Source organism: Haliotis asinina, chromosome 2 (genome assembly GCF_037392515.1).
Source record: "Haliotis asinina isolate JCU_RB_2024 chromosome 2, JCU_Hal_asi_v2, whole genome shotgun sequence".
Taxonomy (NCBI): Eukaryota; Metazoa; Mollusca; class Gastropoda; order Lepetellida; family Haliotidae; genus Haliotis; species Haliotis asinina.
The window spans coordinates 63,395,913-63,422,412 of record NC_090281.1 but is presented as its reverse complement, the minus strand read 5'-3'; the positions used below and the strand labels follow the sequence as shown (position 1 = coordinate 63,422,412).

The 26,500-nt window shown below is 40.2% G+C and overlaps 1 protein-coding gene across 2 annotated transcripts in view; it reads right to left on the bottom strand.

Annotated features, from left to right (window-relative positions):
• Positions 1–315: 315 nt before the first annotated feature.
• Positions 316–26,500, bottom strand: part of LOC137274117 (coronin-7-like) — a 40,877-nt gene continuing 14,692 nt past the window's right edge. The window contains exons 5-27 of one of the 2 annotated variants that reach the window (XM_067807118.1): positions 21,642–21,712; positions 20,672–20,858; positions 19,853–19,977; positions 19,177–19,263; positions 18,503–18,585; positions 17,278–17,332; positions 16,207–16,264; positions 15,086–15,228; positions 14,129–14,224; positions 13,222–13,377; positions 12,654–12,903; positions 12,086–12,264; positions 11,569–11,677; positions 10,540–10,626; positions 10,231–10,373; positions 8,934–9,038; positions 8,418–8,503; positions 7,794–7,932; positions 7,433–7,639; positions 6,547–6,682; positions 6,128–6,219; positions 4,772–4,858; positions 316–4,606 (exon numbers count right to left, since the gene is read on the bottom strand). In XM_067807118.1, coding sequence (XP_067663219.1) covers positions 4,598–4,606; positions 4,772–4,858; positions 6,128–6,219; positions 6,547–6,682; positions 7,433–7,639; positions 7,794–7,932; positions 8,418–8,503; positions 8,934–9,038; positions 10,231–10,373; positions 10,540–10,626; positions 11,569–11,677; positions 12,086–12,264; positions 12,654–12,903; positions 13,222–13,377; positions 14,129–14,224; positions 15,086–15,228; positions 16,207–16,264; positions 17,278–17,332; positions 18,503–18,585; positions 19,177–19,263; positions 19,853–19,977; positions 20,672–20,858; positions 21,642–21,712 — 2,690 coding nt within the window. In that variant the 3' untranslated portion in view covers positions 316–4,597. The remainder of the gene's footprint in view (positions 4,607–4,771; positions 4,859–6,127; positions 6,220–6,546; positions 6,683–7,432; positions 7,640–7,793; positions 7,933–8,417; positions 8,504–8,933; positions 9,039–10,230; positions 10,374–10,539; positions 10,627–11,568; positions 11,678–12,085; positions 12,265–12,653; positions 12,904–13,221; positions 13,378–14,128; positions 14,225–15,085; positions 15,229–16,206; positions 16,265–17,277; positions 17,333–18,502; positions 18,586–19,176; positions 19,264–19,852; positions 19,978–20,671; positions 20,859–21,641; positions 21,713–26,500) is intronic. The other variant, XM_067807119.1, reaches the window with a different exon arrangement.

Genomic DNA, 26,500 nt, shown 5'->3' with positions numbered 1-26,500 from the left:
TACAATTTATGGAATACTAGGGGCAGTGATCTTGTCCTGCTGAAGACCAGGGTTCAATTCCCCACATTGGTACAATAAGTCAATTTCTGGTGTCCCCCCATCCCACATCATGATATTGCTGGAATATTGCTAAAAGCAGTGTAAAACGAAAGTACTTTCTTTTTTTGCCAAATCTATTTATCTTGTCAAAATGTGAACTTGATGTAGGTTTGGTGGACAATCCAGTATAACAGACTGAATCCACTATATTCTATCCTATTCTATTCAAGACTATACAACTTTCTAGAAAATCAAAACAAAAACAAGTCTGCAACATATCTCATTATGATGCTTGTATTCCATGATGCGTGAAAGGTTAGTACATGGGCTCTAGGACTGGTTAACGGAATATGTCCCAGAATTCATATCTTCATCCACCTTGTTCAGCATTATTTTTACAAAGACTACCAGTAAGAGTTATGTGAGATTGATCATTGTAACCGTGTTAAGTACTGATTTGTCTATCTTGCAACAAGCCCAGTCAAACAGGCACATTATCAAGGTGTTGTACAAAGTAAATGCAAGATGCTTTCACAAACATATGCAGTAGTTTCCTGTCTCATATTGGGAACTTTTTAAGGTGTTAAACAACACCTAACGCTTTCTTATAATAATAATAATAATAATAATAAGAGTACTTATATGGCGCCTCATCCACATCACTAAGGGACATGCTCTAAGCGCATACACTGAACATCATTATTATTACCCCAGATAGCCCAAGCAGCCTGTTAGGAGCTAGAAGGTTATAGTCACATGACTTTATCTCACCAGGTACCGATTTTCTGCTGGGTGGACAGAGGCAATTCTTGAACAAACTCACTTGCCTAAGGTGAGACCACATGTTTCACATGTGCTTCGTTGTGGGGCAGGACCGACGTCCTAGAAACTCTCAGGAGTCAAACTGCCAAACAGGGCCACCCATCCAAGGACTGTTTGAGCTCAAGAGACTAGAGGCCATGTCTGTCTCTACAGATTTGGTCCCATGCTTGTAAGTGTTGACTAAATGGGACTGGGTGACCATGTTCTCTGTCATCACAGCCCCATATGTTGGTATCATGACCTGGTAGTAAAGCACTAGTCTGCCTGACTCAGTGTTGACAATGTACTGTAACAATGCTAGCTGCAGCACAGCAAACTATATATACATTAACATATACCACGTTCCCTTTCATGGAGAAATGTTATGTAAAAGGCTTTTGAAACCATATAGTAATATTTCTATTCAGAGACTGTTGGTAGTGACCATATAGTTACCAAGCATTAACTGCAGTTTTTTATAAATATATCTGTGATGGCCACAACAAAATATGGACTATCCTGTAAAGTTTGACTAGGTAAGAAGCACTAATAAAGATTACATACAGACTGGAGAAGAAGGTGGTTAGTAGAGGGATGCTTATTGGATCAGACACCTAACATGACAAGTATGGTACAGGTCGTTCAGCTTGACCTGATCATGTCACAACTGCTTGGGTCTATGATTGTGAAGGGATGCGCCTTTGTCAGGTGATTATTAACATGTCCGAACAGCTGAGACAAGGTCAGCGTTTGACATCTCAGTGTCGAGAAATACGCTAACTTTCTTTAAACAATTAGCTGCAGATGGTTTAATGTTTCCTATTCAGGCTTTTAGGCAGCGAGCTCCCCTATTTCATGAAGTTAACTCCACCAGGTCAAGCTGAACAACCTGTAGAAATCACTGCAAGTGGAGGTGGATCGTTGACAAAAAGTGTGCACCTTGGTACTGTAAAAGGGAGTGCAAATTTTAATTAGTCTACTTGCAGACTATGGTCAGATAATGTAATAACAGAAAATTCAAAGAACTGACCTCCTCGTTCCTGACAATATTAACTATAAGCAGGACCACAGTATGTTGAGCACATGGACATGAATCAAGGGAAACATGGAAAATGCATAAAAACAACAAGTGTATATGCAAATGAATGTCAAGAAAATGGGCACTGAAACGTCTGACTACTTTCTAACAATACCTGAATGCAAACAAAAATATGGTAATACTGCTCACAAAAATCAGGAAAAACTCTCAAATAGTTCACATTAACTACAAGTCACAAAAAACAAACTGGACACTACTAAGTGTCCCTAAATGTTAACAATACTAAAACTGCTAATTTCGGTGTACAGTGTTTAGACTGGACCAGTTTGGGTGTCTTGTTTCACAATTTCTTTGTTAAAACATAGTCAGATGTCACAATTACATAAAAACAAATAAAATGTACAAATTGTCAAAGTCAGTGATTTTTTTTTTTCAGTAAAAACGATTGTCTTAAAACTTACGAATGACTGAATGGTACTGTAAAACTGTAAAACAAGAGAACAATATGGCCTGGCCTCTATATGACACTTAGCATGTAAACATTCTGTGACAAGATATTGCACTATAAAAGCAAACACTTCATGTGTGACATCATCCTGTAACTCAAGAGGGAGATCCATCCAGCATTATCAAAACAGCAAGACACTTGACCTCCATGAACATGTTCATGGAATATGACATATACTGGACAAAATAGGTTAGGGATATTGAACACATGAGTAACTTGAAAATACAAAAGGAAAAAAACATGGGTTCAAATGCTGACCTTTCCTCAGGATTCTTGATGTCATATTCAAATCAATGGAACCATCTCTATATTTATTGAAACAAATTTCCTTCAACAGAAAAATATAAGAAATGACTATTATGTATGAAATTTGACACTAAAAGCTTTTTCTTGTTGACAAAGACCTACAAGTGACCTAACTGCACTCACATTGAATTGTACCCTTTCTGCTATTGCTTCAAATCCATATGGTTTTGTATACAAACCACAATGTTTTCTCAAAGCATTTCACATGCCGACGGACTAGATATCTCACTTAGATGGGACATGTTATATGTCAGGGAGTGTTTTATAGTTATAGAAACATTCAGGGCTCGACATAAGGAAATGAAACCTACTAGCATCTGGTGCAAAATTGTTAATAATAGCCTCACTTTACTAGATAGAAACTGGCTGAACCTACTGCTCAACATAAAATTATAATACATGAGCTTTGGTATTGATTTTGAACGCCATAAAACCAATTTTTTTTCTGTGTCTGATAAGATCACTTTATCTTGCTTCAAATATCAAATTTTATGACAGTACAGAAGAGTAACAGTCCATGTCTGTGTAGTCATCAGAGTCACCGCTCCAAGACAGTTCCTTATCATTCTGTTTTCCAGCTAAAGCCTGAGTTCTTTGAACAGCAAAATACTAACATGCATCGAGTGCAAGTTGGGATAAACATGGGGTTGCTCTTTACAGTTTCAGGTTGCACAAATGCAACTTCCAAATGCTTAAATCGAGCCCTGAATATAAACAACATTCTCTAACACGCAACATTTTTGTGATGTCATCCATTTTTTATGGTGTATACTTTAATATGAATATATATACAGACAAAAAAATATATGAATCTGGTACATGGTACAGAATGTACTTGACAAACTTGAGAACGGTGATTTTGAAGTACCAGTAAGCTTTACAATGCATGTGGATCACAGAAGGGTGTTTACGGTTACTAACAAAACTATATTCAAAACCTAAAACCTTCAAAATTAGAACTTCAAAACGGCTGCCTGCAATAAAGTGTAACAAAAATGCAATATCGATAAATGTAGTGTCATAAAATATATATCATGTGACAAATTTCTCAGAATAATAACTTGAGGAAAGTATTTTTGTTGTGAAGTAGAAGTTTGTCATCATGACTACTAGGACAATATTCCATTGACAATCCTGATTATGTGTGATCATTAGGAGGAATGACAAGATTGAGACACCCAGGTTAAAGGTTTCCATGGAAATGTTTCTGAACATCTGTCAAGAGGTAGCTTCCAGGAATGTTGAACAAAAACAACGGCAAGAAAAATAGAGAGACATTGCACATGACAGTTTAGATTTCACTTGGGAGGTAGAAGGAACACCTACAAGCCTTCACTAGATGCTCTGTCAGTATTATCTCTTTTATCAATTAACAAAAAACATGTTTTATTTTCTCAAACCATACCATATTAACATGTGATGCTATTGTCTGCAATTCTTGTGATCCTTGTTTTCGAGCCAACATATTTACAAGCATACATCATCATTGAAATTACTTTGCAACCACCATGCTAAAAACTTATGTTCAGGAACCATTCATAATTTATGGCTGGGAGATGATGATGAATTTAAGGAGGGTCATATCACCCATTTCCTTCTGGGGAGGTAGAGGGTTCATCAGTTTTTTACACATGTACTGAAGGGTGTCATTGTACATACATTTTAGGGGGTGTCATTCATATTGTACATGCTTCTCCACAAAAATGATCATCATCTCCCAAGCCATAACTTTTGAACAGTCCCAAACAACAGCATTCACATGGTCATATTTCACATCTGTACAAAAATATGTTTGTTTTCCCCTTAATCTACACACAAAACTATGTACACACTGAACGCTGACCACAGTCTCTATGAACACTGTAGTGATGCCGATACTTGCATGTTCTAGTTTCACATCTTCATCAGTCATCCTGTGAACAAGAAATACAGACAACGTCAACATTGAGTGAAGACATTCAGTAAGAGCTTCACCTTAAACCAGCAGGTATTTCAACTGACTTGATAATTATAAATAATTAATTAAAAGAGAAATATTTCCATTTCCATCAAAGTCTGTGAACAAGAATGTTACTGACCCATTCATCGTCGTCTACTCCCTCAGCCAGGTCCTGGGGCATAGGGGTGTCCTTCAGGCCCAGTTTCTTGTCCATAGCACTCAGCAGCTGCAAACACGGGCGGGACAATGTAGCAGTTATTTGACAGTACAATGGATGTTCATGACTGTTAGAGCCGATACAACCACACTTAGTGTCAATGTGTATGGTGGTACCACACTTCCAGCGATAACCATGGGCACTTAGTGTCTTTGTGTATGGTGGTACCACACTTCCAGTGATAACCATGGGCACTTCGTGTCATTGTGTATGGTGGTACCACACTTCCAGTGATAACCATGGGCACTTCGTGTCATTGTGTATGGTGGTACCACACTTCCAGTGATAACCATGGGCACTTAGTGTCTTTGTGTATGGTGGTACCACACTTCCAGTGATAACCATGGGCACTTCGTGTCAATGTGTATGGTGGTACCACACTTCCAGTGATGACCATGGGCACTTAGTGTCAACGCGTATGGTGATACCACACTTCCTACAATAACCATGGGCACTTAGTGTCAGTGTGTATGGTGATACCACACTTCCTGCGATAACCATGGGCACTTAGTGTCAATGTGTATGGTGATACCACACTTCCTGCGATAACCATGGGCACTTAGTGTCAATGTGTATGGTGATACCACACTTCCTGCGATAACCATGGGCACTTAGTGACATTGTGTATGGTGATACCACACTTCCTGCGATAACCATGGGCACTTAGTGTCAACGTGTATGGTGATACCACACTTCCTGCGATAACCATGGGCACTTAGTGTCAACGTGTATGGTGATACCACACTTCCTGCGATAACCATGGGCACTTAGTGTCAACGTGTATGGTGATACCACACTTCCAGTGATAACCCAGCAACATCATGGCAGGGAATATCACAGAAGAGCTGCATAAATTGCACTCAAGGTTGTAAGCTGGTTGTAAAGTTGTAGAACACTTATGTCACAACACACGCTCACTCCACCAACCACTGGCAGCCCAGTAAAACAGGGGAGACTGAAGAATGTGATATGGGGTGAATGAGTGACTTTAGTATTACATCACACACAGCAATATTCCAGGTACATGGCAGTGTCTGTATGGCACAACTGAGTCTGGACCAGACAATCTAGTGATCAATAGCTTGAGTATCAACCTATACAAATGGAATACAATGACATGTGCCAACCAAGTCAACAAGTCTGACCACCTAATCCCATTTCTCTTATGACAAGCAGGGGTTACTGAAGATCAATTCTAACCCGCATCTTCATGGGTAGATGGTGAACTAGTATTGATCCAGTAGTGCACCCCTTTCATGATGACAAATCACTCCTCACCTCTTCCTTCTTCTGATCATCAGATTTGTATGTGCTGGCATTGTAACTCTCAAACTTCCGGGCCTTGGGTGCCTCAACTGGGGCCTCACTCACTGAAACACAGACATCTCATTACATCGGACCTTATATACGTGAAACATGCTTATTATTGTAAAACCACATTACCCCTGATCTCATTGCTATGAGGTCACTTTAACAGGATACCTCATATAACTGTTGTTGACTTAAACTAAATATGCATGTGTTTCGAGACAGTTCCTAGTCTATTCTTCACCTGAAGAAGAGACTAGGAACTGTCTCGAAATGTTGTGACCTTGTATAATAAAGAAGTTGAACAATAAAGCATATTTAGTTTGATTCCACCAACTTCTAAATGCCTTTGAAACAACTTGTTGTTGACTTGCTGCACAGTGACTCACATGGTTTCATGTCAGCTGGTCTCATACTGACTCTTGACTGCTTCTTGGTGGATCCAGCAAACCACTCAGAACTGGTCATGACTGGTTCCCATGTCACCCGCGTATCAGGAAACAGATCGTCTTGGAAATACTCCATCTGGAGAAACATAACAAATACATGTATATATGACAAGATATGACAAGGTGATAAGATACCAGTGAGATATGACAAGGTGATATGATAACAGTGATATATGACAGTGGGATGAGGTAACATTGAAATATGACAAGATGATGAGATAACAGTCAGATATGGTTAGGCATTTAGATAACAGTGAGGTATGACTAAGTGGTGAGATGACAGTCAGATATAACTAGGGTGATGGGATAACACAGAGATATTATTATGTGGTGAGATATTATTAAGTAGTGAGATAACCATGAGATATGACTAGGTGACAAGGTAACAGTGAGATATGACTAGGCGATGAGAGAACAGTGAAATATGACTAGGTGATGAAATAACAGTGAGATATGAATAGATGATGAGTAAGTGAGTGAATTTAGTTCTACACTGCTCTCAGCAATATTCCAGCTATATGGTGGCTATCTGTAAATACTCAAGTCTGGACCAGACAATCCAGTGATCAACAGCATAAGCATCAATCTGTGCAACTGGGAACCACTGACGTGTGTCAACCAAGTCAGCAACCCTGACACCTGATCCCATTAGTTGTTTCTTACGACATGCATAGTCGCCTTTGTGGCAAGCATGGGTTGCTGAAGATCCCCAGATCTTCATGAGTCGAATAGATGATGAGATAACAGTGAGATATGACTAGGTGATGAGATAACAGTGACATGCAAGGAGATTGCTGCCACACATTCATCAACAGTGAGGGCATACCTTTACTCTTGGAACGGTGAAAGACACTGGTTCAATGGTCGACTTTGTGAGGCGCCAAGCAAAGGCAAACTCAACAATTCTAGGATCACAGCTAATTTTGGGCATGAAAGACAAGGCTTGTGATTGGTTAGGTGTGGTGAACCCAGACAATGGAAAGAGATGAGGCTCCTCCTCGCTGATCTCATAGGCATGCACCTGACGATCTCCCTGAAAACATGAAACAAAATTATAAACCAATAAATTTGACCACACACAACAGAATTTAATCATAACATAAACCTGATGTTCGAGAAAAACCTGAAGTAATGCTGGGCTTGTGAAGCAAAACTGCAAAATGTTTTCAAGAAGCTGAAGTTCATACCCGGCCTTGCAGGAAGACAACAGAGCTGTCCTCATCATAGAAGGGGATGCGAATGGCTGGTGAGATGTCAAGGTTCTCCTGTGCAAGTGGTTTGGACAGGTCAGCTGCATCATACAGGATAACTTCTCTCACACTGTTTCTGGAAGAGGATTATTTCCTGTGTCATAACATCTTCATGTCCTACTGTCAAACATTCTCACTGAAAGGTGCAAGCGGATGTTCAGGTCAGAAGCACATTTTGCGTCTAGCTTGTTCTTGTTCAGGTTGCTTGTTATTTAATGCGGCAACGTTTCGTATGACAGTGGCCAGTTATCAATAGTCTGGGTCATACAAAATGATCAAGCAACAGAGTCACAGAATTCAACAACCGGATCGATTAAATCACCTTCAATAAACATGTCTTGGAACCACAGATGTTTAGAGAGATGAAAATACATATATACATATTTCCATTCTTCACAACTCTCCATTGTTACTTCACAATATGTTCAAAAATAGTGAAAACTGACATGCGATATCTACCCTGTGTGCAGCCTGCATGAAGAGTAAAACTTTTTCAATCAAGATCCAACAAAGAATCCTACTCAACACAGAATATCTTCTCAAACCCATTACCATAGTTACCTGTCAAAGCCAGACACAAACAAATATTTCCCTCCAAGTGCCCACGTCACCCTCGCACCTCGGCTCCCAGCTGGTCCTGGACCTTCCTGCATGCAAACACAAATAACATCAGTCTTCCAAACACAAATAACATCAATCTTCCAAACACAAATAACATCAGTCTTCCAAACACAAACAACATCAGTCTTCCAAACACAAATAACATCAGTCTTCCAAACACAATTAACATCAGTCTTCCAAACACAAACAACATCAGTCTTCCAAACACAAATAACATCAGTCTTCCAAACACAAACAACATCAATCTTCCATATTAGCAGGAAAGATGAAACTCTTGAATCAGTTAGCTAGTGAACTGAATCTGACAATATATGCAGGTTCCCTTTAATAGTATGAATTTGATTGTGCCATTCATACAAAATATCTACATGCTCACAGCTCAAAATACTTAGAGGAAAGATATTAAGCAAGGCAAGATGAGAGATTATAGTCTAGTTTCATAATCTGCCAACTCACTCTGAGTGGCTGTGAGCTCTTCCTGGGATCAAACACCCGGACTTTTCCATCCTTGCAAACTGTGGCACAAAGATCTCCGTCTGGACTCCACGCAAAGCAAAACACCTGACAATCAAACACAACACATCAAATACAACTGTAGTGCAACCTGAATGAACTAGGAGATAAAACATGCTGTGTTTTCTTTGTAGCAATGAGCTCACAGGCAAACTGTAGCACAAATGGGGTTGTGCAGCATAGAGAAAATGACAAGGTTGGCAACATACTTTCCTTGCTTCAGTTTGAAAAATAGTTTTCATGTCAAAATAAAATATCACCACCATCAAAGGTATACACCCATTTCTTCACTGGGCTGTGTTCTCACATCTCCAACCCTATGTTGAACAATTACTCACGTGAAACATTTTCTATTCAACATTTTAAGCACAACACATGGTATATCAGACCGTTCTTCGCCTCCATTCCCCCTTCCAGCTTCCGGTTCAAAGGAGTGAAGGAACAGGAGGGTATTATTCCATATGGAATACTTGCAGTTACCTCCCCTGCTTCATTGGCCCATTAAGCCAAAAGTGTTTTTATGTAGAATAAATGTTAAAAATTCTAACAATAGAGACAACAGATAAGACAAATAAATTCCAACAGGTTCATGATAAAATTAGGCAATATGGTATTTCTTTTTATTTTCTGCTTATTCTTGTTCCGTCACTCTGTTCAACCGGAAGACGGAAGGGGTAATGGAGGCAAAGAACGATCTGGATACCAGGAGTGGCGCTTAAAATGTTGAATAAAACATTTCACGTGAGTAATTATTAAACATGCTGTAAGAAATCTGACAGCACAACCAAGTGAGGAAATGGGAGTGTACCTATGATGGTGGTTATATTTTATTATACAGCCACCATGAAAAATATTTTTCGGTCCAAAGCGAGGAAAGTATGGTGCCAATCTTTGCTCGCTTCAGTCGTATATAAGAAGACTGGTCATATTCTGTACGCTGCACAACTCCATTTGCAGTTTGCCTGTGGTTAGTTTCACAAGATGTACCAGTCTAGATTTTAAGAACATGAACAGAATTTGGAATTTGAAAGCTGTGGAATGTTATGCAAAGTAAAAGTACCATACACTGAAGCACCGTCAAGCAGATTGTCTCAGAAATAGTATTTTAATGGTGTAAAAACTGACCTGAAACTCAACCTAAAAATGATGATGTTGGTTTAAGCCAACATGTGGTTACATGTAGTATAGCAGCTCAAACGCATGACTCCCCTTCCCTACTCCCGTCTGCCCCTCCCCTCACCGCGTCAGTGTGTCCCTCTAGCTGCATGACCTCAGACCCATCTGCCAGATCCCAGATGCGAACTGTCATGTCGTATGATGCTGACACTAAGATGTCTCGTGCCAAGGGGTGAAAACGTACAAAGTAAATCTTCTCCATGTGGCCTTAAAAACAAAACATTTAATTACAGGCTTGATTTAAAATGGTGCTTTCATCCATTCATATAGTCATAAAATAGACTTTATTCAACTCTTTATTCCACTCAGAATATAACACTCTTAATACAAAAACTATATTGTGTTCATTACTAAACCAAACATTAAAGTTCACCTCGAAGGTTCATATCCACCTCCGTCATGTTTTCTGTGACACCATTTTCAGGAATGGTCCATATTCTGATCTTAGCATCATCACATGCTGAAAGAGAAAGTTTAAAAGTTTACCGAGAGAAGCCCTCTACTCCTGCCAATTTAAAACTTGGTAATAATGTTATTTGAGATTCAAAGGGTTTATGGATATAGTGAGTTGAAATTATATCAAAATCAGACCACTATGAGATCACAAGAAAATGACATAAAAAATTGTTCTGTCACTAACGATGCAGGTGGTACGCTGCAATTATTTGAACTGTAATGATGCATCGATTTATCAATGGATTGCAATTACTGAGTCTCCAATAGCAATTAATCAATGGCAGAAAAGAAAAGCTATTGATGCATCGATAGTATGTGTGACTATCAATAGTTTAGTTACTGACTTCCAAAATACAGGAAGTTCCAGATTCGTTCGCTTTGATTAGAGTTATCCACCCATGCAAACTAGCAGCTGCATTGAGTATTTTTTTTAAAACTTTCTTGACGATTATTAAAACAGGCTTTTTTTTGCATTTGATTTAAACTACCCATTCTTTTGGGAAATAACTTTGGATGAGACAATTCAAGGTTGGAAAAGCACTATTGCAGTAGCTGGACGCAATAGCATGTAGCAACAGATATTTAATGGCAATAGTTGTTTCCCCCTCAATAGTGACCCCAAGTAATTACACATCAATCAATACCAGCTACAAACAGTACAAAAGGTCAAAGAACAAGTGAAAAATATGACAGCCAGAAACTCACCTTTGAGACAATTTATTGCCTAAGTTTATGTAAACCAAAAGACATTCTCTTTATATGTTTAGATCAAGACTTCTATTATTTAACGGTTTCCAGATTGTAAGTAAAATATATTGTGCTAAATATAGACACCTCAGATATTTTCCAAACTTTTCATATGGTAGTTACCAGCCAGAGAAGAATCATAGGGAATACATACTATCATGTTTCATCATACCATCTTTCAAGGCTGGATAACTCTTACCTACTGCCAGCCTGTGGTTATCAAATGGGTCCCATGAGAAATCCATCACCTTGCTTCCGTTCTGGAGGGCAGGGTTCCCCGAGTCTGGAAGGCGCCTGGGGTTATCCAGCTAAACAAAAATCATGTTTCAGTGGGAACATACAATCCACTAATAGCATCTCAGGACAACTATCTTTTTGTCAAACAGCAGAGTAGGTAGAGAAGTATGACTGTGTTCATGTTTCAACAGTGTTTCAGTCACATCCAATTCTGACTGTCAGAGGATCCTTTCCAACATTTAAAGCAATATTCCAGCAATATCAACGAGAAGTGTGAATCTGATCAATCCTTTAAAGCAAGGGTCACAACTCTGCAAGTGGGTGTATGGTTTCAGGCCACTTTTAACAATATTCAAGCAAAATCCCAACAAGGTACACCGGAAATGGGTTTCACACATTGTTCCCTTGTACAGGACCGAAGGATAAGAAAGAAGGATATAGCAGACTGTCTTGTAGGAATAAACTTCCCCCTGCCTCACCTCCAGGATCATGATGAGCCCACCAGGTCCCTCCAGCGGCACTGCACAGCGCTGTGTGTTGGCAGCAAACATGTCACTCTCTCCCGGCACAGTTGTGCTGACATTGCGCAAGTTGTCGATGTGACGACTCTTGTGTAGAATCTGGCCTTTCAAGTGTCGGAACTTGGACGCACGGATGCCTGTGGACAGGTTGATGCATATCACTGAACAAAAGGCAAGTTTTTTCGTTTGCTAGTTGTGAGTATGGTTCTACTTTGCTTTTAACAATATTACAGTAATATCATGGCTGGGGACACCAGAAATGGGCTTCACACACTGTACCCTTAGAAACTAAACCTGAGTCTTTGAAATGATATATGAATGTTGTAACTACTAGGCTATGTCACTGCCTTTGTTTGCTAATAAGTGATCATTACTCTGATATTTCTCAGATTTCCCAATACAGATCCTGCCACAAAGGGGATGTTGTGGTGCCATCACAGACATTAGGAAACTGTCTTTGACATCATCATCTGAGCAACTTTTTAAGAACAATTATGTCCCCAATCATGGGAACTGTTTCACAAACCTGTAAACACTTTAACTGGTTTAGGGGGTTCAGCATTTTCTGATGGTTGTTCTAATGCTGCTGCAGCAGCCAGAGGAGATGATCTGCCAGAGTTGTCTGCCCCTTGCACATCTTCCTCCTCTTTCTTGCGTTCTGGGGATGGTATTCTCTGTTCAGCCTGCTTGGGTGGGGTAGTTGGTCGAGCTTTTTCTGGGGAAGGCTTAGGCTTTTCTGATATGGGTTTTGGCTTTGTAATGACCGGTTTGGGCTGCTGAAAAGGACAAAAAACATTTACAAATATTCAAAAAGCGTATTAATCTGAACATTTAATTCAAAGCAGCTTGCTTAGCAATTTAGAACTAAGGTTGTATACAGAAAGGCCATTAAGTGTACAAATAACCATAACTCTTCTAATTGTCTAAAAACCTTTAACACTTCCATGAATCAAACTGTGACTTAAGCTTTTGAAACTTAAAATGCAAAAAGACATTGTTGAATCTAAACAACTATCACTGTATCAATGTAGACAGAATATAACTTCAAATTACTAATTCAAATAGACAAAGCATTCTTCTCATCATTGCCTTACTGGGGAGTTTTCTTTAGAGGATGGACTCCCATTGGTTATCTGTGGTGCTGGTGAAGAGCTGGTTGTGGCTGGGGCAGAACCACCACCAGTCAATAGAACAGCTCGGCGGTTGAAGACGTTCTGCTTCTTAGATGGGTCGAGACTGATAAGCGATAACTGTGATACAGAGACAGTCTTATGTAAAATACGCAACAAGGATAGCAACATCTTCAAGTTTCAAGAAGTGGATTATTAGATTTAAAATTCAAGGCTGACTCACTATGGTTATTTCAGCAGTATTCAACAGATCACTCCTTTGTACTTAGTGGCGGGACAGGTTGAGTCCATAAAGTTAACATCCATAACATTTGATAATATCTTTATCATGCTCATCATTTGAAATAAAGATGCCATCTGCCAACACATCCATAGTCAGGTAAGGGACCATTCACTATTAATTGCTCCATGGGGTGATGATAGTATTTTGTAGAGAAGCATGTACAATGTGAATGACAGCCACCCCCTACCTCCCTATAATTTATGTGCATAGTAAATGCCCCCCACCCCACCCCCACCCCACCGCCCTGCATGTCATGTACAAAATCAAGGACACCCCTAGTACATGTGTACAAAACTGATGACCCCTACCTCCACAGAAATGAGTAACCCTCTTAAAATCATCATCACTCACCCCATTACATTAGGACCAGGCCCTAAGTGGATCCCTGTTAGATATTTGTCCATGGAAACATTTGACTGACAATCTAGAGTTGAAGCTCACCCAATGACTGTATAATTTCAGAAAAGGCTGAGATAACACTTCCTATAGCTTCAGAAATCACGATGTACAGCAGCAGGTATTGTGAACATACCAGAATGAGGCTAAATGTTATCTACAAATAGTGAAGTTTCTATGGATACCACACACCTTGTCGTTTTGTCCAGAGAACCACTGGTCTGCTGACATGGAAGGCTCCATGGACGGAGTCAGCGGGTAGAGGTCTTCATGGTAGTCTCTGTATGACTGGAAGCAAAAATGACACTCACATTACCATACTGTCACAGACCAAACAGTATCCATGATCACTGACTGATTAGAAAGTCCACCACCAATGACTGATCAAATGATTCAAATGGGTTTGTTTGACCTTGACTGGGAGAGGTTGAACCTTGACTGGGAGAGGTGTGAAATTGACTGGGAGAGGTTTGATTTGACTGGAAGAGGTCAAAGACTGAGGAAACATTGTATGCAACTGAGTATTTACGTCCTATCCACATTCAGTAATGAAAGTTTTCTCGGGCATTCAACATATTTTCACAAAAATGAGTCCTGTCTAATTTGAAAATAGAAAATCTTCAACGGTGCTTCAGGTAACTTTAAATTAACATGTTTGTCAGCTGCCTAAATATAGTCACATGTTGCATAATCCGATAAGAGTGATAGAGATATATTTCTCAGTTTAAACATGGGAGATGTTGTGCATGTGTGAATCATGCTCAGCTGTGGAGTTGATACGTATGTCATGACACCTGTAATGACATACATAGGCAGTGTGGTAGCCTGATAGTTACAGCATTTGCTCATCACAACAGAGGTTGGGGTTTGATTCTACACATGAAAACAATATATTAGGTCAATTTCTGATGTCCCCATCATGATATAGCTAGAACACAACAAGTTACAAAGGGTAATTCCATGCAGTATTGTCATACTACTGGGGCTTAATTATTTCTTCATGGATATTCGTAGACAAGCAATTCAACTTTAGTTGGATTATTGCAAGTATATAACAAATACCAAGCCTATCTGAAAATCTGATTGTCATGACATACTAGTAGTGTATTCTGACTCAGAACCCTGTTGCTAAGAAAGCTGACAACATACCTTCCTCGGAACAATGTATGGTGTGGGTATGATGGCATTGTTGACGAGGCAGAGAAGTCGGTTCACCTCCCCACTCATCACATCCATGGCCCTTTTGGGTACAGTACACAGACCCTTGATCTGCTCCGTGCGGTCAGTTGACCCTGAGGTTACACACACACACTAAGGTAAAAACTACTAGATATAAAGAATAAAACCTTTAAGATTAATATAAAATAACATACCGGGTATACTGAACAGCAAAAGAAACACAATTCTGATTTTTTAATCAAGTTTTTAAATAGAAGACATAAACATGAATGCTTACTTTTATGTGATTTCATTTTTTTAAATGTATATTTCTTTTGATGTTCAGTATATGTTTTCCTTTACAATGAGGTAATGTTGGCTGATGAAAATCAACACAAATCTGGGATAGAATGAACATTTGCCCATCATCAGTGGAAAAACTATAGAAAACCACCCTGCACAATAAATGAGCATGTGAATATTCTGTTTATTTTAAACGAAACAAAAGAATGACATGAACAGTGTGGTGTCAAACTTAAAGAGACCTCATAAACACATTGTCTTAACCAAAGTTTTACACATAGAAGCAGCACACAAGCAGAAGTGGAAACCTCAAATCGGTGCATTTAGGAATCTAAGGTCCCTTAGTAAAAATTAGTAATTTTCCCAACAAATTAGGTGTCCCTGTAACCTGTTACACTCAAGGAACAAAACTTTCCATTGCCATTGCACATAGCAATCCTTACACATCTGAAACCTATTTGCAGCACACGGCACAGTACACAGTATTTGTGAATGTTCATAATGATTCCAATACATTTGGGAGGGTTGGCATCTCTTCACAAGGAACAAGCCTTTACTTGAAAACGACACAAAAGTGTTTGACTGTACTAAAACACCTTAATATTCCTGTAAAAATATCTGATCTTCCCTTCAACATATAAGAAGCAGATCAGTGATGTCCACATGACCTTCACATATTTACAACTAGTTGATGACAATGCAAAGTAAATTATTGATCTCATATTATCAGTTATTTCAATCCAGACAAAATGTTATTCCATGGTCATCTGACAGTGCAATGTGTTTGAGGTCAAGAGGTAATGTCTCACCCTCAGTGATGTATGGATTCTTGTCCGTAAGCTCCAAGAAACGAATCAAGTTGTCGCCCTGAAATAACACACTACACGTTAAAACACATTAGCTGTGTTACAAGTGGTTCACATTTGTACATTTCTCACATCTTTCACTTCATTGTTTGTTTACACCTCACGCAGCAATATTACAGCTACAATATTACAGCAATCTATACAGTGGTTGATATCATGAGCATCAATCCATGGAATCTGGATATGATGGCCTCCTTCAAGCAAATCGCCAAGCCTGACCACCTAACTCTGTTAGTCCCATTTTATGACAAGCAGGGTCTGCATTTCCGGAGCTCTCTTAGCACTAAGATAATCGTATGTGCCATACATTAACTTACGACCATCTTAGCACTAAGAGAGCTTCGAAAATCTAGGCCCAGGAGTTGCTGATGACCAGTTCCAAACCTCCATGTGGCCAGTATCAACATATACAGTCAAATCCCAATGATTCGAATTGCTGGGGACCAAGTAATAAATTTGACTTACCAATGTATTTGAGATATAGGCATGTAGAAAAAATGGTCACGGCTGACAGGTACTTCAAATTACTCTTAATATTAGAGACTCCAGCATTCGACTCATCGGAATTTGACTGTACATGAATCACCACCTGAAATACTTGCCAGATGTCATAGATAATCTCTGTAATTTAACAGCACTCTGACAAAATAGTCATTTCTCTGTCAGACGTACTGAGAGATCATGAATGAACTTAACTCCTTTACAAAAAATAAGAGATCAATCCAAATTTCTGTTATCAAAAACGTCTACAGAAATCCACTTGATAATTGCACAATATAATGCTGGCAACATCTGTTTTAAAAAGGGCAATAAAAATGATAACAGATAATCAGCAAAAAGCACTATAATTTGGCTTGTAACATGTTTTATTTTGATTACGAGTAAAATTTGAATGAAGGCAAGATTTACTCACTATAAAACTTTTCCCTCTTTGAGTAATTCTCTTTATCACTTCATTTACCAAACAGATATAATGCAGTATCCAAGGGGAACCACTCCGCACATGACACCTACCTTGCCTGCGACGAACACCATGCTGGTATCCGGGTCAAAGAATGGCATTAAAATTCTGTAACAGGCACAAGAAACATTAAACTACGAATGACAATAATGATAACAATATTATCTACTAGTACTGCGCTTAATACACTGACTGCTACCATGAGTATACTGTTATCAGCTCTGGCTGAATTGGTCACTACGAGTTATCTCACAGCTACTTCAGTGGTATTTTAAAACAGGTTTCACATGTTCACAAAATAGGCACAAGTGGCAATCATCTCCTGGCGGTGACAAAGAATGCCAGGAGATATTTGTTCCTTGTGCCTCTTGTGCAGTCAATGTGGTAAACTTCATACTCTGCATGTTCAAAGTGCTAACAGGCATCGAGTAAATGGTGGGTTCTGGTTAGCATTTCAAAAGTTTACATGAAGAAATGGTTCTGAGATCTGTGGGGAGAAGAGAGTTCCGAAGACATGCTGCTGCAAAGTGAAATGATCTGTAGCCAAAACAAGCACTAATGATACATCAGCAGGATGTATCAGGTATATATCAGCAAAATTTGTGTGTGAGTCATGATTGAATTTGCTTGAAACAGTATTTTGCCTTACATTAATACATGCCATCTTAAGGAAGCTTGCTTGCCTCATTTCTTTGTTAATGCTGCACTCAGCAAATATGCAGCAATATGATGGTGTTCTACATATAACTGAGTCTGGATAACACGGTCCAGTGACTAACATCATGAGCATTAATCTACACAATTGGGATACAATGACATGAGTCAAGCAGGTCAGCTAGGACAACCATTAGTCTCCTTTCACAACAAAACATGGGTAGCTGAAAATCAGTTCTAACCTAGATCTGCGTGGAGATATCAATGAAGGGGAAAAACCAGAACTAATGCTGAACAATGACCACAAGAAACAAGTATAGTTCTGTCTCAGGATCATAATCAGGACAGATCATGGACATGATGCAATCATCACAATGAATCCTGGCACTGTTAAAGGGACACAATTTATCACAATAAAGACTATTTTAGATTACTTGGCCCTTCCAGAAAAACAGACAATGACTGACAAAATAATAAAACTGTTTTCAATTCAAATCTGCATCAAAATATTCAAGGATGACAATTAAAAGTACAAAGCACTAACATTGTAATAATAGATTGCTATGATTCTGCCATCATTCTGAAAATTGACAAAGTCGCATCTTCAACAGACACTGCTCTCACCCAGTAGAAGTGTCGAAAGATACGGAATGTAGTTGACTCGAAAAGTTTCGGGTATCCCACAATCCTATACAGCGAGTTCTGGACTGAAAAGAGAATTTCTGATTGTCAAAACTTAAACTTTCTCAGTGAATTCCCAATGCCTGGATAAGATTTAATAAATATTATTTTTGAGATAACCCCTGACTCAAAATGCTTCACAGTAAAATACATCAACGCATGTACATCTGCACCATTCTTTATAAATTTGCAGGAATTTTTACTTTCACTGACTGCTTTATTTGGAAATGCAAGATTCTTTTCCAGCCATGACTTTTCAAAAGAAATCACCAGTTGTAAATGTCTCCTTAACAAGTATCAACCAGAGTCTATAAATCATCTAAAGAACAGGTAGGTGTCATGACTGATGCTAAGTGGCCAAGTAATCAGGTGGGGTGCACCAAAGTGTCTGTCCTTGTCATGATGTATTGTACTGCAAAGCATTTTGAGTCAGGGGTCATCTCAAATTTTCATACACATATATACAGATATTCAAATCTTTAATCCTTGCAGACACGAGGGATTGTGTTTTCTCAGTCACTCTCTGACAGCTAATGGCATTACAATCTATATTCATGACCTGGCTTTACAATTAAACGTCTGCAGCTTTTAACATTCAGTGAAGGAACATTACTTACTGAATCATAGCCAGTTGCCATGACAACATCTTTGTCTCCCAGCCAAAGAACTCTGGAATCCTTGATGTTTCCATGACCTGGTGTTTCCTGAAGCATTCACAAAAATGTTAAACAAAGGCTCTTCAGTGTTAACGGAAGTATTCAATAATAAGTAATGACAGACAGTAATGCTTGATGCATAGAGAAATTTTAGACTTTGGGTCCACCTCCACCACACAAAGTGGAACATCATCATATCTGTAGTCCTAATAAATCCTAGTAATCCGATGCCAACTATCTTTGTCTGCTAAATCAAATGTAATTATTTACTAAAGATGCATCATCAATCAGTAAGCAAATTTGTTCCCAAATTTCACGAAAACAGTTCCTCAACTGAAGTTTAACACCTGTCATACGACAAGATCTTCCATGGTGGCCCAAGGTCTTGACACAGAAGACAGAAATGATCATTGTGTCTCAGGTTTTGCACTTCAGGTTTACAGACTCCAAACGATGAAATACAAAGGCAATAATATGATGACAAGATATCACTAGATGTTCTTATGTTCAAAAGAATCCATATTTTCAGAACAGTTTGATTCAAAACATGCTTCTCAGCTGCGTTATTTGTTAAGAATATGTTGTATGTAGTTATAACAAATTTATCATGAACTTGTGGGGAGAAAGCAATGACAACCTGAGACAAGGAGCCAGCCCTGGGGTCAAATATCCTCAACGTTTTGTCCTTGCAGGATGACAGAAGCAGTGACCCATCCCCCTTCCATGATATACTCTGTACCAGGTCACCATGACCCTCCAGCACTGAAAGGTCAAGGACAGCATAAAAAAAACTGTGAGAAGGGAGGGAGAAAATCTTAGCACAATTCCAGTTTCCAGCAATATAACAGTGAGGGACACCAGAAATGGGCTACACACATTGTACCCATGTCGGAAGTCAAACCTGGGTCTTCGGCATGATGAGCCAAAACCTTAAATACTTGCAGTCACTTACTTTGTACATTAAATTTAGAGGGGGTCATTCACATTGTGCATGCAACTCCAAACAAACCATCATCACCACCCATCCAAAAATTATGAACAGTCCCTAACATATATGAGTTAGTTTAAATACTTTCTCTGACAGATCAGTACAGCACACAACACAAGGTTACAGGAACCTCACATTTCTCATAAAGATCTTTGAAATAATTGGGTGTCCTCTGAACCCTAGATTTGTAGGTCAAGGTTAGACCCATGATTAGTCTGTGCAGTATCATCCTCGATATCTCCAGGGTATACATTCTGATAAACCTCCTCTATACCCTGGATGCACCTACAGCTCAGCCCATAATTTTATTACCTCCCTTGGTTGGCTATTTATCCAACCTGTATTTAATCTCATCTATCATACCCATGCTTCTGTCACGAGAGAACTGACAAGAGGAGAGAATTACGTGTTAAGACATTTTCAGTTAAGAGTTTGTGCATATTAGATGTGCATAAATGCCTTTCTTACCGTATTTCTCTTGGGACCTGCAGACATCATAGACTTGGACTGATCTGTATGAAGATGCGGCTAGAACTCCGTCAGCTGTCGGGTGCCATAACACATTTTCAATCTTCCTGTCTTCAGTAGGCAGATTCACAACTGGGTTGCTCTCACTCTCAAAACCAGGGTCTTCTGGCAAAAGCCACACCTTTACCTGAAATTCATTACATACATAATATTCCCAATCAAAGTCATCCATTTCTCATTCATTCAATAATGCTCACCCCCAAAAGATGTAATCTAGAAGTCACATCTTCTTCGGGTCATTCTCCAGGTACTCATTACAAAGATGTCTTTCACTATGTAACATGATACATTTGGGATTACACTTTCCAAATACAGGATTCTTGTACTTTTATGAATGAATGAGTGACTTTAGTTTTACGCTGTACTCAGAAATATTTCTGCTACATGGCGGCAGTGTGAAAATAATCGAGTATGGACCAGACAATCCTGTGATCAAAAGTATGAGCATTGCCATGTGTCAACCAAGTCAGTGAGCCTGACCGCCTGATCATGTCTGTCGCCTCTTACAACAAGCATGGGAATCAATGACACTGTCAATCAAGTCAGCGAGCCTGACCATCCGATCCCGCTAGCTGCCTCTTACGACAATATGACAAGCATGGGTTACTTATGTCCAGTTTTCTAACCTGGACCTTCACAAGTTGTATTTATTGAAAGAAAATACATTTAATATAAAAAATATATGTTAGTTTATGAAGTAGTTCATTATCATAAATTCTACTTTTTAACCTGTTTATATATGTAGCGTGTATAATGAAATTAGTGCATGCATCAGTCAGTTGCAGCATAAAAGCCAATGTCAACAATAATTAATAAAATGGCTGTTTATATATTTTTCATTTTGAAAATATAAAGAAATCATAACAATGAAATAAATTTTTATTGCACTAAAAATGCTGTGATGACTCACCGATTGGTCACTAGAACCTGTTGCCAGGAGGTAATCATCGAATGGAGAGAAGTCAAAATCTGTCACCAGGTCTGAAACATATATCATCCACCTCTGTGAGACACATAGAGGATACTAAACTCTAAGGATGGGCGGTATTATCGGTATATCGGTATATTGCAATACAGAAACAACACAATACGTACCGGTACATACTTGTGTAATTTTCCATTATATTGGACGTTTTTACTGTAACAATTTCAGACTAAAAATACCAGCAAAAAATATGTGAAAAGTGTAAATAAACCAGGAATCCTAAAGTGAAAGTAGCGCAAACGTGAACAGCCTCGTAACCAGTCAAAGTTACTTACCTCCCTTTCCAAAATGGTGGATAAACAGTGGGTTGCTTTGCCGAATCGGCATGGTAAATCAAGTGTTTGGAAATATTTTGGTCTAAAAGCTGTCGACAGAAAGGTTGATTCCAGCTATGCCGTTTGTTATGAATGCAAATCTATTGTGAAAACAAGTGTAGGTACGACAAATTTAACCACACATCTTCACCGACATGACCTGTTCAGGACTTCTCTTCAACTACATCCTCTACGAGTCAACAAAGTCTTCATGTGTTTACCAACAGGAATAAACAGTTTAAATCGAATTCGACCGAAGCACAACAAATAAAACATCAAAAGGCATTGTTTCTTGTCAAAGGACTGCACCCCTTTTCCTGGATTGACAAGTTGTTTAAGTGTTTTGAGAGTGACAGTTGAAGTTACATAACAGACATCTCATTTATTGGTTGAAAGTTGAAACTGTTTTCTATGTTGCAACCAAAGTTGTGATAGTGTGTTGAACTGTGCTTCTTACATCATAGACAAATGTCTGATTTCCTTTTTCTTAAAGTAAAGTGACAAAGTGAATTTTTAAGTGATACTGATGTCATTCAGTGTCAGACTGTCAGTGACTGCATTTTGAAAAATGTAGCTGTTTCAAAAGTAGTAGTATAGGGAATGGGGGTTCTAAAACACTTTCAAGAAAAGTCTCTACAAAGCCTTATTTACTAAATAAGGCTTTGGTTGGGCCCTTAGTTCTTGCTACTATTACCCCTACTACTTAACGTGTGTTGGAGGTAACACTGTGCCGTACGGTACGATCAATAATTCTTCTCTTACAAACCCCCTACCCGGCCCATCCCTCAAGTAGTATAAGTTAGGTTCGTCGGCTTTCATATCCACTTTATCTATGTTGTAAGTTTTGACTGACCATATAGGATCGGTGGCCCGCTTACGGCTATCACCCTCGTGTTCCCCCGGCTGGTATAGATACCTCACTAGGGCCCTATCTGGTATCTGTTTCTCCTTCCCACGCAATGGAGCGGCCGACTCTGCAACTATTGATTTTAGTTTGATAGCGTCTGCCGGTTTCTTACCGGTGAGACGGGTGACTTCATGGTTGATTGCCGACACCACCTTGGGTAACCTCGTGACCCATTCAGTCGATCGTTTTCCAGGGGTGGCCATCTCCCTAGCATACTGATGGCCGAACAAGCGCTCAGCCAAAGTCCTATTAAATCTCTCAACTATGGCTTGGCTGCGATGGGCTCCGGCCGTGCCACGCCTGACCTTTGTATCGTGTTTGGCTAGCAGTTGTGACACGGCACCCATGAACTCCCGTCCGGGGTCAACTTGCAGCTCTGTTGGCCACGTCAGCGGACTGCGTTTGTATATGCGTTCGAATCCTCTGGCTACCTGGGCCGAATCTTTCGTGGTCAAGGGTTCGGCTTCCTTGTAACGACTGGCTACGTCCACTACGGTTAAGGCATACTTGTACCTCTTGTCGTGGGGTAGGAACAGTAGGTCTGCCTGGTGAACGCTATTAGGTATGTTAATACCGAACCTCCTTCTAGGCACGTAGCGTGGTGCCGGCAAATAGATCTGCCACAGGGCTTGTTTTTCAAGCCACGCTTTGGCTTCCTCCGGGGGTACTCGCGCTATTTTAGCTAGCTTATCTACTGCGCTAGCTCCTTTCCAGTACCCACGCGGGCTGTAGTAAATAGCCTCAAATTTTTTCATGTCCATACGCGTATGTGTTTATCCCATCAATAGCTATCCAACGTTTCATGTCCATAGGCGACAGGGACGTCTTGTTTATAGTCAGTCCGTATATCTTATGCCCATCACTTCTAAGTGTGTTCATTTTATGCCCAAAAGGTACGGGTCTTGAACAGGGCTTCCTTGAATCTGGCGTGTTTGATGTGTTGTTTCACCACATACTTCTTAACCCCCTTAGCCTTCCGGATCTCACTATTGTCGGCTTTCAGTATGGAGTACATCTTAGGTCTCAAACCTATGTACTCGGCTATGGGCGTGCCAGCACACTCGTCATTCATCTTACCTAGGACCTTTTTATTTACCGTACTGTGTATGGCATGGGTCTTAGGGTAGTCGCTGGTGTCGTATAAATCGAGGTGTTTTTTCATGTCCTCGTACACGTCCTCGGTTCGAATTTCTAACAGCAGGGAATCCGTGTCAGTGTACAGCACTTCACACCTGTCGCCGTACTGTTTCTTGAGCTCGTTGTAGTAAAAGTCGTACATCAGGTGTTTGGATAAATCGAGGATGCTCATCCCCACGTAAACAGGCCGGTTGAATTTTATGTGGCTTTTCTTCATGTGTAGGGCAACCAGGTTGTCTGTGAATATCTTACTACGGTTGAATGCCGGACTGACTATCACTCTCCTGAGCTTGTCTTCCTCACTCGACCGAACCAGCTTCACGGTCACGCGTTTCCTCAGGTTCTCCATAGTCTTACCAAACACCGAGTTGTTCATGAGCTTGTAGAGATTTTTCTCAAAATCACTGGTGGCTTTTTTTCGTAGGTCTGTGTTCATTCTGATGTAGGGCTCCATCCATGGGCTCTGGTCGAACATGAGCACCCTGTGTATTTTGGTCAGCCTCATACCCAACGACAGGTACAGCTGTAGGTTGCGATAGTGAACGATGTACTTGGTCTTATTCATTAAGTTAGGCACGAGTTTTTCAACGTCTGTTACACGCCCACCTAACAAGTTATGTTGGTACTCAGACATCCAGTCTGGGTTAACCCTCATACGTTCGGGGGCCAGGGGGTAGCTGTTGTGTGATGTGTGTAATTCCTTGGTATACTCTAAGTCAACCTCGAGGATATACCCTTTGTTCGAATCTGGTGCAACCTCCATAACATCAACGTGGGGTACCCATTCGAATCCCCCTGTAGGTAGATACTGGCTCATGGCCCAGCCGTACAGGTTGTTTGCGTCGAGGTAGAGAATGTGATTGGTTGGCTTGTTAGGATCGTAACCTTTCACGTATTGATTATTTGCTTTCGCGTATCGTTTGGATGCCATGGAAATCCCACCTCGCAAGCCTTTCTCAATGAATAGGTGCATGTCGTAATCTGTGAGCAATTCCAAATTAACTCCGGTCTTTTTAAGCAAGGCGTCCCACGACAGACCTGGGCTGGTGTAATACCATGCGGGGTCGAGTTTATACTGCTTGAAACACGTCCGCCTAAACGTCTCAAACACGTCGGCTAACAGCAGTACATCTGTTCTCAAGTACAGGTCGTGATAATCACCCAGGTTCTTACAACCCAGTTTATTCCATACGTTAGTCGCGTGCGAGTAATCATCTCGTGAGACGGACGCCTCATTCAGCTTGCTATAAAAGCAGTCAATAGGGGGTAGTCTGGTCTCGGTGAACTTGACCCAACTATCCATGTACTCATAGGGGTACACACCCTTCCTCATAAGCAGGGGTCTAGTCTCGGCGTCTGTGTATCGATCGGTGATAGGGAAGGTATTGTTGGCCTTGACCAGACTGTCGAGTGACGACAGGAGGAACTGAAACGAGTCAATGAACCTAAGTCCGTTTAAGCTGAAGGAGATGTATCTCTCCATGTTGTTGGGGATGCACGTTATATTACCATCGATTTTCGCGATGGCCTGCATGATCAAGTGTGAGTCATACCCTCTCAAGTTGTGAAAGACAACGGGGATGTTTATTGTCTTAGGGTTGATTTTAAGCTTGAGGTTGCACGCGCTGTGAGCGGCGCCTCTATACTTACCAGTTATGTGGCAGTGATCTCTCACCGAATCACCGTTAAGTGGTGAGTCACACACGTGACAGTTAGTGCTACTAGCGTGAGCTAGCCTGTCGACTCGGGTCATACGCATGGGAGCGATTCTATACAATGCATTCCTAATAATTTTTTCTTCCTCCTGCAAACACTTTAGAAACCTTTCAGCCGCGTCAGGCCCCCTATACACTACCGGAGCTTTCGTTTCCCCGTCACAACGGACGACAATGTATCCAAACCCACAGGCTTTATGCTCTTGTGTTTTGTGGGTGAAGCTACCACTGGGGGGTGTGGGGGAATCCCCACCCACAACTAAGGCTTCGAAGTCGGCGTATATGATATAAGGCACAGACATTTGGTTCTTGTGGTTACTGAATTTTAGGATATTATCACCTTCCTTAGGCATGTCGACTCGTATGGCCGTCTGCCCCACACCTTGACAATCATCCCGGTGGGATTCTAATAAATCAGCTCGTGTGAAGCCATGTAGGCATCGTTCACAGAAGTGGGTCTTTTCTCTGTGTGCCGATTGGTCATACAACAGCCTGCTAAAGTGTTTTATCCATGTGTAGTGATACTTGTCACCTCGCTGGATCATGAATATATTGATAACTTGGCGATCCTTCACCGGGCTGACCCTGTGTACTATTGTTGTGTTACCTTCGTGCCCAAAGACATTTATAGCCAGATTATTCTGTTTTTCTACTTTAGTGATCTGGGATATGGGGGTGGGTTCATCTATACCATCCCAGTTGAGCCCATCA